Source organism: Quercus suber, unplaced genomic scaffold, assembly GCF_002906115.3.
Source record: "Quercus suber isolate HL8 unplaced genomic scaffold, Cork oak 2.0 scaffold_517, whole genome shotgun sequence".
Classification (NCBI taxonomy): domain Eukaryota; kingdom Viridiplantae; phylum Streptophyta; class Magnoliopsida; order Fagales; family Fagaceae; genus Quercus; species Quercus suber.
This window is the reverse complement of record NW_027069966.1, coordinates 246,250-258,459: the sequence shown is the minus strand read 5'-3', so window position 1 is coordinate 258,459 and position 12,210 is coordinate 246,250. Positions and strand designations below refer to the sequence as shown.

The 12,210-nt window shown below is 34.8% G+C and overlaps 1 protein-coding gene across 2 annotated transcripts; it reads right to left on the bottom strand.

The window, feature by feature from the left end:
* Nucleotides 1–2,734: 2,734 nt before the first annotated feature.
* LOC111986645 (YTH domain-containing protein ECT1) lies at nt 2,735–12,210 on the bottom strand. 2 transcript variants are annotated; one of them, XM_024018331.2, is made up of 8 exons: nt 11,988–12,210; nt 10,100–10,137; nt 9,793–9,970; nt 8,015–8,091; nt 7,510–7,920; nt 5,929–6,465; nt 4,607–4,819; nt 2,735–3,709 (listed from the first exon to the last, which is right to left on the bottom strand). In XM_024018331.2, exons 1-8 carry the CDS (start codon nt 12,028–12,030, stop codon nt 3,293–3,295), a joined length of 1,914 nt encoding a protein of 637 aa, XP_023874099.1. In that variant the 5' UTR covers nt 12,031–12,210; the 3' UTR covers nt 2,735–3,292. The 2 variants fall into 2 exon arrangements, with proteins under 2 accessions (XP_023874099.1, XP_065619701.1); XM_065763629.1 differs by lacking the exons at nt 9,793–9,970; nt 10,100–10,137; nt 11,988–12,210 and adding an exon at nt 8,903–9,007.

Genomic DNA, 12,210 nt, shown 5'->3' with positions numbered 1-12,210 from the left:
TCAATTTAATAATAATAGTAATAAAAAATTGTCCAACCCATGGGTTTAACCCGACCTAACCTAACCCATGTGGGTTGGGTTGGACTTATGTGATGGGGTGGGTTGGGTTGAATTTTTTTCAACCCACCATGGTCGGTTGGGTCAAAAAATCCCTTAACCTGACCCATGCACACCCCTAGTGCTAAACAAGGGTCCTACCCTTTAGGATTTCTATCAGGGTCTTGTTGTCTTTCTTGTGAACTGAGGGTTTAGATTTGAAATTTTAAGAAATTTACTAAGCCCGTTTGGATGGAAAGAGGAAGGGAGGGAAGTGGAGAGGAGTAGAGTAGAGTTGGGTAAAAATATTTTAATTATAGGCTAAATTTATTCTACTCTACTCTCCCTCCATTTAAACAGACCATAAAATTTTCCTCTCTTGTCAAGAATTAGTAGACTCCTAATATGTAGAAAATTTTAAACCTATATAGACTTATAGAGTAGGGAATCACAAGTCACAACAATAAGTTATTGAGCTCTAATAACTAAAATGACATTTCCTTTTTCTAAAACAATGAGTGGAGGTTGAGTTGTGAATTCAAATCTTATTAGTGTAATTTACCAATCAATAGAGATCATAGCAAAACATCCTATAAAAAAATCCAAATCCTATAACTTCTTGTTGCAACTAGCATCATCTTCACATAGACAATTCACCCTTTCATTCCATAATTGACACTTGCAACCATACTACTTGGCATTGATCTCGTTGAGCCAAACTGACCCGCAATAATGGTTTCCATGACTCAGGAGTTAGGGGCATTTGTAGGGATTGAATCTAAATGGCCCAGAAAGGGGTTGGCATTGGCCCACAAAGAGACCATTAACTCGAGCAGGTAGTAAATCCACTTAAAAAAGACGTCTAAATAGTTACGATGGCTGAATAGCAAAGATTGAACGAGCATACAACTTTCTAGGAAGCATATGAAAGAAGTGGATTTGGATTGGTGTAATAGGCTAGCTATTTCACAATGCAACTATCATTTCTATGTGGGATATAAAAGCTAGTAAGGTTAAAAAAACAATTTTAAAATAAACTACCTTTATCAATTTTTACATCTCACATGAGATGGTAACTATTGTACCGAATCTTAATCCAAAAGAAGTTTCCCAATCTATTACATCAACATTAATTGCTCTCACTAGCCCTACTTCCCAGCATTAAGTGCTAAGAGACCAACCACACTTCTATGGCATTGGAGTGAGTACCCTAAGAACATGTCCACTCAACCAACTTTTTGGATAGTAGGTGTGGTCCTTTTATACTTAGGATCTGGTTAACGAGTATCAAAATGCATTAGTTAATATTGAGTTTTTTTTATTGTAATCGATCAGTTATTTTGGGAATTCACAACATTTAGTTAAGAGTATTCTTTTATTAACTTTTGCTACTTCTCAATGTAATAGGATCTGCTCGATTCCTCCTTAACGAGTGCAATCCAATACCCGTTAACATATTCCATAAACTTATATCATTTAAAGAGTAGCATACGTTTTTGTCAAGTCACTTGTTTGCTATCAACCCCTTCTTACAATTTCTTCTATTTGGTTATTAATTTTACTGCATAGTAGTTATTGAAACTTAATCAGTTAATTGATCGCAGCAACATGAATGGACACAGCAAATCCGCTTGAAGTTCTGCGGAGCGCTGACAGTGAGTGTAGGTGAGTTGAAGCCCTAGTTCTATAATTTAGTGCATGCTGGCATCCGCAAGGCACAGAACACTTCCAAGTACTATTCTAGCTAGTTCAACAAAAGTGGTTTTCAGTATAGCAAAAATGTTGTTTCAGAGCTCATGAGTCAACATTCTTACATGACAACCTGTCCCTTCCTGCATATGAATCAAGCCCACTTTTGTATCAAGCTCTGCAGCCTTGCTTTTCAAGAACAAACTCTCAATAATTCAAGAGTAACTGAGTAAGATGAATGCCAAGAGGCATTATCTTATTTAACACTTTATGGTATTTTCAACGTAAACATCCAAGATTCAAATCCTCTCTCTCCCATTGTAACTAAAACAAACATGAGTAAGATGTAAAAACTAGAAAAGCATCAAAGCATGAGGGCAAACGACATGTAGATGACACCAGCTGCAGCAGTTAAATCCTTTGAAGAGCGGTCATTACAATTGCCAAAGTTACTCGTATGCAAGGTTGAAATCCATACAAAGAATCATGAAAGCAAGCACCAAACTGGTAAGGGACAAATATATTGAACCACAACATTTATTAGACGATTTTAAGTCAATCGTCAATCAGCAATCAGGTCTAAAGATATATAGAGACGAGCAAGTGTCTAAAACCAAAAGAATTTTCAACATTATAGTTTTTTCAGCCGTTGTGGCTCAATGCAGTTCAATTTAAAAACACTTCCCTCTCCAAAAAACACAGAACTAAATATAAAACTATCTGCAGAAGAAATACTAAACAGAAAACATTAAATAGACAACAACAAAAGACGCACAATTAACCATGCCACAAGAATTACAAATGCGAAGCTCAACAATGTTCCTCAAAATGGATCCCAACTCACGCGTTATTGCTAAGATTAAACCCATTTTCTTTCTGCAAAGTTGTAGACGTTGCTGCAACGAGTAACTTATCTACATGAGTCTTAGCTGGTCATTGCCAAAATATAACAAATGGTATAGTAGCATAATTTAGAAGAAACAGAGCACCTATCATACAGATAATCGCGTTCACAAAAGAACAATCACGGCAATTCCTTATCGTATTTCTATAAAATTTCATTTTGCTGAAATCCTTTATTAAATTGCCTCCCTAAAAGGGGGTTCACTGTCCTTCCAGTACCCACAGCAGCCCACAATTAACTAGTAAGAGAATGTAAAGTTACAGCCACAAGGCATCAGCCGTAGTATACAGAAGCTACTCCAACAACATCAACCATTCAACTAATTCCACAACACCAATACCCATCTACCTTAAGAGGAAACAATTGTGAGAAAACTCAAAGGAAAGTAAGGCATCAGATATCAAACAGACTTCCTTCCAACTGAGGATGCCTGGATTACCTCCTAACTTCTCTGAACAATTGACTCAAAAAAAAAAAACCAAAAAAAAAAAAAGGTCAGTTTGCAGCTTCACTGTTTGAGATACCTGAAATTTGATCTCAAATATTGTCAGTGCGCCAAAATTTCATAAAATCCCAAAGGTACGAGTGTAGGACAAAGATTCTGGCCACACCAACTAAATGCTGCTAGCAGTCAAACCAACTGTTATCATCTTTTTGACTGACTCAATTTTTTTGTCCACCACCTTTCTCAGATGCTAATACTTCATTGTTACTCTCTTCCAACCGCACAACTCGATTAAAGCTATCAGACAAGCTATCAGATGTTTGATTCACGGAATCATGGGAAAGTGAAAGTGGAGCATCTGATCTTGAGCTACCACCTTGTTCAGTTGCAGGAACTTCTTTGTTGTTCCTCTCATCCAATTTGAGGGCTTGAGCAAAACTATCAGACATTTGATTAACAGACTCATCAGCAGGTGAATCAGAAACATCTGCTGTTGAAGAAGCTATCTGTCTGGCCTTCCTTTCCCTCAAGACTCTCTCCCGCTCATCATAAAATTCAAAATCATCTAGGATGGATGTTCGTGTATCATAATCCTTGAAAATTTTCAACATCTCAATGCCCTCTTTCAGTGCCACCTGCAAAAATTTCAGTGTCAATAGAGAAAATATTAGGCAGATGTGACTTTATTATTTAATAACAACTGAGCCAAAGGTTTACTCCAGATGGAAAAATTCAATATTGAATTTGTTGGGAATATAGAGATTAAAGTTTGACACCAGTTGAATTACTATAAAAGAATAGTGAAAGTATTGGAAAGGAAAAGGGCCACTTGAAAAAAAATAATGTCATATAAAATAAGCATCAAAAGTAGTTAAGACCCATAATTAGGCCAAGTGAACTCAAATATATATTCACTCTTTAGAAAAGAGTGACTTGCAAGTGAGGAATTAACAGTTAAATATGAGACCAACATTAACTTTGTAATTTGTGAGGACACATGTAAGTGGACAGCTAGGGATACTATAGAAATGAATGAATATATATACATATATATATCTATATCCATAATAAGAAAAAAAAAAGTATGCTTTTAGAATCTAGCACGATAACCAATTCAACTATCCTCCATCCCACAATATACTATAATTCCCTTTTTATTTTTGATAGGTAACAATATGCTATAATGCCCTTCAATCTTAGATTTCTACATTTCCACCAGGTAAATGTGAGAGCACTTAGGATCATGATTGGAAATTGTGATTTGGCCTTTCCTCAGACCAGGGCCTGAGGTAACAAATCCATCAAAAGATGAAAAACTTGATATTTTATTCAAGAAACAGAACTGCACTATAGTAAGCAACATCAACCAAGGCATGGTGTTCCTCAGGAGATGTGGCAATTGGCATTCAGTTAAACAATGTTTAGGCATATCTGAACATATACATACATACATACACACATACATACATACATACATATATATATACATACATACATACATATATATATATATAAATAAAATTAACTGCTACCTCCTGAGAATCTCGGCTGTGAGTAACAGGCTTGTTATCATTGCTTTCAAGTAGAATGTGACGGAAACGAATATTGGGAACATCTTTGATGATGTGCCACCGAACTGAAAACTGTCCACTCCATCTATCTTGCTGCCAGTAATCTGCATCCTTTTCAAAATCTACAGGTCCAACCATTTCAGCTACCCCACAAAATTGTCCACTAGCATTAACCTGAAAAAATTTTAACCAAAAGAATCTAAGATGACTGATTAAATAAAGGCAAAAGGACAAGTTCAGACATAGTGGCAGAAAATCTGCAGTGACTGAAATAATGGCTTAAATTAACTTGATAATATTTATCAGTTCCAAACAAACAAAAGTGAAATAAGTTATTTCCTTGATATGTTGCCATGAATTACTAATACTGCTTAAGCCAGGCATTATAGTAGAAAGAAATGGTAAAGCACAACAAATTTCCAAAAAGAATTGCAAGTTTGAAATTAATTCAACACAGAGAGTATGAACCCATAGATAGTAAATTTGAAGAAGAAACAAAGAAAGATAAATGCTCAACAAACACACCCTCAAAGCTTAATATAAGCCATTGGAATTTTATTAAATTCAATCTCACTATCTATATTATAGACTACATAAAAGCCTTTAAATAGGGTCTTGCAATTGCGAAACCCTTTCCTAGAAAGACGAGGACTCCTAAATAATCTTTTTTTAAGAAAGAGTAGGACTCTTGATAGCCAAGAAGAGAGAGAGACAGAGAGAGAGAGAGACAGAGAGAAAGTACATAAAATAAGACTTATGAGCCATATCATCATATTTGTAGATAATGACAAAATCATATTTGGTATTTCTTCTTGCATTACCAAAATTATTTAGAACACGAATTGTGATGAAGTTCTCTTTCACAGCAATTTACTTTTGTTTCACATTTCAATATCCAACTTTCTAACCTATGAAGGTGCCAAGAAGATATTACAGCAAAACTAGACCACAATTCTTGACTTTGTATTTAATATTGCTTTTCCTCAAACTCTCTCCTGGCTCGTCATAGCAAAGTCATGTTATAGACCAAATGAAGACTCATTCAATGAGTTCATAAATGCAAAATGTCAAATAAACATAGCTCTAAAAAGTTTTTATATACTTGAATTTTTAATTTTATTTTTTATTTTCTTCCTTCCCGGCGGGGGTGGTGGGGGAGCAGAAATGAACAATAGTTCTAACCTGGACATATCTATGCCAACAGATAAGAAGGTAGAAAAAGAGTTTTAGTTTATTAAAGCAACATTTTTTTTTGGATAGGTAAGGTTGTAAAAGTAACATACTGAAAACAATAGGAATACTGGACAGTAGCCTTTAATCTCCTTTGCTTCATGATAAGCAGCATCTAGTTTCTTGTTTCCATGTGGTGTGCTGGCCCAAACATTGTATTTAATACTTTTATGAACATTGTCCTCACTGAACGATTTGATGATGAAGAATTTTGCATTCTCATAATCTGTGACAAAATCCAGCCGGTTGTATGAATCAAGACGAATTCCAAGAGTAGATATAACATATTTGCTAAATGATGAAGAGCCCTGTTCAGTGCCACTCTTGCTCCTCAGCTTTGAAGCCCTTGGACCACGATTACGGTCATTGAAGATATCCTGTGAATCATTAAAAACGGAAATTGAATCCCGGTCCCTTTCCCTTCTTCTGCCCTTGTCAAGAGTGAGACGATTCCGGTCATTAACAACAGGATAAGAAATTGAAGCACCACCAAAGGTAGAGCTCTGATTAGAACTACCGTGTGGGTAGCGTCCACCAAAGGAACTTGACATCAACCCATATCCATGCATTGGTCTCTGTTGTTGGGAAATCTGGAAATATATAATAAATTAATGTCAGAGACATGAGATTTAACATGTCTACATTGATCCTCATAATCAGAGGAGCAAATACATGGCAAGGACAGTGTTTTGTGTTACCGAGCTAGAAGTCTAAGTAGCAGTACATGCCTACACAATTCCAGTAAGCCCAGGGAATATTACTTAAGAGATGTAAACAGACTAGTAGTAGCCAAATGTTTAATTTCAAAAGCTCAAATTGCAGTCAAATTTAGCCCCTTAGTATATTTGGTATCCAAAAATGTTCTGCATGTATAGTTGGGAGTTTGATGTCCATGAAGAAGCATGTGAATAGGTGCAGTCCATTTCTTCATCCCACAAGGGGCACAATATTTTAAAGTGGATTCCCTGCTATTTTGGATTCCAGTGGGTATTCTCATATGACCCTGAAGAGATAATACCCTCAGGAAGCTCTCACTTAAAAAGATAGAACAGTCATTTAATTTTTGAATGAAGACACCATTTTGGGATTTTTTTTTTTTTTAATAAGTCAAATAGTTCTCTTCAAAAAGATGTAGCTTATTGAATAATCAACACGAGAAGCAAACTACTCCTTAATAATTATCATTTTGGGATTATTTTCAATTATCTTAGATTCATCAATGATACGACAATATTAGTAAAAAGAATGACAAACCTAAGTTGCTCGCTTAGGCTTCTGAAATAAGAGATACGGTTGCACCATTGCAATATAAAATTTTAATAACCAAAGAAGGGGGATATCAAAGTCACAGGTTCAAACCTCTCATGGAGTGTGTGAGTTGAATTAAATTTTTCAAAAAAAAAAAAAAGAACAACATAAGCCTTCTTAAAAAAAAAAAAAAAATCTACAAGTAGTTATAAAGAATTCAATTAAATAACACCATTCATTGGTGCTATCTTCCCCGTCTTGGAATGAGTCAGACCTCATTTTGGAAGCATAATGGCTGGGATATAAACCAGTGCAGCATGCCCTTTAGTGCCAAAGTTTTCATACTATCGAGGAATGACAATCTTCAAAATCAACTTAAAACAAACCTGTCCAGCATTGTGCTCATATGATCCAAGTATGCCCATTGGTTGATAAGTTACTGGAGACGTTAGAGAACTAGAACCAAGATTTCCAGAAAGGTTTCCTCCACCAAATGACCCAAAACCTACATAACCTGATCCTGGCCCATAAAGCATAGTGTCAATGCTACTATTTTCTGGCAACATCAGGTCAGCTGGTGAAATTGGCATAGCTGAAGATATATGAGGCAAATTTGGAGCAGGTGCCTGTGCATAATAAGATGGAGAAAATGGGACTTGCTGTGGAGAGTACAGTTGGCCATCCATCATTAAAGGATGCAGTTGTGTAGCAACTGGAGAATATTGTCCATATGCCATTTCAGGATTGAAGCCATAACCAGAATGAAATACAACAGATGGGTTATCATTGTAGATGACCTAAAACAGGTTAAAATAAGAAGAAAAAAAATGGTGAGCTTAGTTTGAAACATTAAAATCTGATAAAATGCATGAGTGTGGGTTTTATCCTCACCGGTGATACAACATGCATGGCCTCATTATTAACATACTGAGAATAGCCATCCCAAATACCAGTGTTATTAGCATAACCTGAATCAAGAGATAAAAATTTAGAAACACTAATTAATATTAAAAATGATATATAATATTAATAATAAATTGAGCGTAGCCAAAATGCAAATGTAAAGATGGATAAGTGGCAATACAAGAAAACATAGGAGACAAAATGAAGAACTTTTTTTAAAGACAGAGTGACTCCTATTAAAGAAAAGATAAAGGTGAGTCGCTTGAGATAGTTTAATCATGTGCAATGTAGAGCAATTAATGCACCAGTGAGGAAGAGTGATTTGATTCAAGTCGAAAGAACAAAAAGAGGTGAGCACTAAAATAACACTAGCAGAAGTAACAAAAAAAGACATGTTAATTAAGAAAATAACAAAGAGTATTTTGGTTAGAATAGAAAGGTGAAGAAGACATATAGTCAACCCCAATTAGTCTGTTAGGTATCCATAACTACCCCCAAAGTTTCAAGATTAAGGGTTTCTCATTGTTTGTTCTTGTTGTAAGAAATATTATCAATGATTTATGTTAAGACATAGCACAACCTAGACTAATCACTGTATGACCACCACTATGGATGAAAAGGTTCTCAAATTCAATTTTAAAATGAACCCTCCTATAGGTATTAATACAATAACATGTTTATACTCTCCAAATACTGTTTATGAACTCCTTGAAACTTAGAAATTTTGTGTTAAAATGATCACAATTTCAAAATGGCTCAAAGTGCAAAAAAAATGCCACAGTACTCAATTTTACAAGAGCAGGTCACAAAGTCCACCACCACAAGTTAAAGCTTCATTCTAAATTGGTCAGAGCAGCATAAGAACTAGAAACTAACCACCATATGATACATTTTGCTCATGAGAAACATAGGCATTGAGTGGATGGACAGTGTTCAAATCTCCAACTGCTTCTGTAGATTCTTGTTGTTCGGTGACATCCCTTGATGGTCCTATGATGACTGCATTCGGAGAAGGATTCGCTGAAACAATCCTTTCATCTTTGGGCGAAAGTGGCTGATAATAAATTACAAAATGAAGTGCTAAAGGAACGTATTTACCTAACCTCACCAAAATATATAGAAACAAACATAAAAAAAAAATAAATAAATAAATAAATTTAGGGGGTAAAAACTGTAAGCAAGTACCTGCTCTGTCAGCTTATCTGGCTTAACAGGTCTCTCTCCTGCATCCAAAATTGACGTGCCAAGTATCTCAGTACAATGCAATAAACACAGGCATTATTGAGAAGTAGTCAATGAAGCAACATATAACAAAGAGAAAATTGTATATACACAAAGGCAATTCATGTACACATACAGCATCAACACCTAGTGACGACACATAGACAAGCTTCAAGATTAAGGGTTTCTCATTGTTTGTTCTTGTTGTAAGAAATATTATCAATGATTTATGTTAAGACATAGCACAACCTAGACTAATCACTGTATGACCACCACTATGGATGAAAAGGTTCTCAAATTCAATTTTAAAATGAACCCTCCTATAGGTATTAATACAATAACATGTTTATACTCTTCAAATACTGTTTATGAACTCCTTGAAACTTAGAAATTTTGTGTTAAAATGATTACAATTTCAAAATGGCTCAAAGTGCAAAAAAAATGCCACAGTACTCAATTTTACAAGAGCAGGTCACAAAGTCCACCACCACAAGTTAAAGCTTCATTCTAAATTGGTCAGAGCAGCATAAGAACTAGAAACTAACCACCATATGATACATTTTGCTCATGAGAAACATAGGCATTGAGTGGATGGACAGTGTTCAAATCTCCAACTGCTTCTGTAGATTCTTGTTGTTCGGTGACATCCCTTGATGGTCCTATGATGACTGCATTCGGAGAAGGATTCGCTGAAACAATCCTTTCATCTTTGGGCGAAAGTGGCTGATAATAAATTACAAAATGAAGTGCTAAAGGAACATATTTACCTAACCTCACCAAAATATATAGAAACAAACATAAAAAAAATAAATAAATAAATAAATTTAGGGGGTAAAAACTGTAAGCAAGTACCTGCTCTGTCAGCTTATCTGGCTTAACAGGTCTCTCTCCTGCATCCAAAATTGACGTGCCAAGTATCTCAGTACAATGCAATAAACACAGGCATTATCGAGAAGTAGTCAATGAAGCAACATATAACAAAGAGAAAATTGTATATACACAAAGGCAATTCATGTACACATACAGCATCAACACCTAGTGACGACACATAGACAAGCATGAAAACTATAATAGTAAAAGGAAAGTTGATAACACACCAACAAAAAAAAAATCTCCAAAATATTGATACAGGGAGAAAAATACATGCCAAGAGCAAAATAGAAACTTGTCTCATAAAACCCAACATATCCATGCAACTAAACCACTTACCTCTCAAAATTAGAGTAGGGCTTTATAAATAAAGAAAGTATGAAATTTTCAAGAGGATCCACCAAAGAAAGGGAAATTTTGAAAACCTAGGGCCAACCTCTTAATCAACTTGTGTAGTTGTATTTAATTACTTTATTTTGAACTTCAAACAAACTTTATCATACATAAGAGACAGAAACCTTCAACTTCTTTAGAAACTCAATGATACAAACTCATCCGAAGCAAGGTTGATATGAACACCAAAACGCCACCCACAGACCCACCAAAACACCACCACTTTCACATTAAATTTATACATATTTATGATTCCATTCCATCAAAGAAAATTATATTTATTTTATTGCATATAAACTGAAGCATCACAAAAGAGGTACTTCCTAGAAAACCTCAATTCTTGATAGTCCTTTACCCATTAGCCTTTTCAATCTAAATCTGTAATCCATACAATAGAGGAGTATGAACCAAGAACTACCAAATCTAAGAGTTCTGATCCTCCCCAAATCTTTTCAAGTTTCATGGCAAGCTGTACCTACTGTCAGATAGACTAGTCAATCAACCCAAACTATATATATATATATATATATTTAAAAAAAAAAAAAAGGATAGAAAATTCAAATCAAAATGTTCTAGGTTTACAACAGTCTCTAGCAGCTCCCGTCTATTCTCTGCTCATTTAAATATATCATCTATTGCTGGCAAAGAGGTTTTGATACCATATATGTAGAACTACAAACTTCAAGAAAGCTGTTTCATTACTTAAAATGGCTACCACCCAGTGATTGCCCCACCAATGGGTCCTAGGAGAGTAGATCCGGACATTCCCAGAACCATCACCAATCTAGCACAAATTAGCCACCCACAAGAAACTAAACCCGCACCCGCCTCGTAGCACAATGAAAGGGTCATCACTTCTATAACTAAAATGAGAATTGAATGACTCCAATTCCCAAATCCACGCTAATTTAACAAAATCCCCAATTCCAAACAAATATTATTATAATAAGCAAATCCTATAAAAACCCATTTGCCATACAAACAATGAAAATAGAAAACCTAGCTCATTATATGCTTAAACACTAATTTTGGCATATACTTGTGGCATAAGAAATTAAAGTAAAAACCAATAACAATGACAAATAACCAAAAAAATCCAATTCTAAATACATTTATTAATAATAATAAAAACCCTAGAAAGACCCATTAACAATACAAACAAACAAATAGGAATATCAAAACCTTGCTTCTTGATTCTTCACCTTCACTATCACTGAGATACCAAAACGTACATTCCAAGTCACCAAAACACAAAAAAACCATATCCAAAACGCAAATTTCACATCAGAGATTCGAATTGCTCCACTAATCTCGAATTTTAACGTTACAAACATCAACAACAAAAAAAACTTATAAAACAAAAACATAAACAAATAAATATAAACAAAAAATTCACATTCAAATTAGCAAAACCAAACTATAAATACACGCAAATTTTACGTAAGAAAATATATATATAACGTAGAAAAAAAAATACCGGTGGAGACGATTCGATCCCGTTCTTGTAGAGAGTTGTCCATGATTCAAAGATCTGAGAAAGAGAGAGAGAAAAGAGAAAGAATGGAAAAGCAAATCACAAGGAATTCAATTTCCTCGAGAAAATAATTGAATTCTCTGAAAGAGAAAGAGAGAGAGAGAGAAAAAAGGGGTTTTGGATTTGGTTTTTCAAAACTCTGGAAAAATTAAAACAAAAACAAGGG

Coding starts and splice junctions, on each gene's coding strand:
- LOC111986645 (XM_024018331.2), bottom strand. CDS start 12,030: ATGGACAACTCTCTACAAGAACGGGATCGAATCGTCTCCACCG. Junction 8,092..9,792: donor GCAAAATGTATCATATGGTG/GTTAGTTTCTAG, acceptor CTCTTGATTCAG/GTTATGCTAATAACACTGGT. Junction 3,710..4,606: donor ACAGCCGAGATTCTCAGGAG/GTAGCAGTTAAT, acceptor AAATTTTTGCAG/GTGGCACTGAAAGAGGGCAT.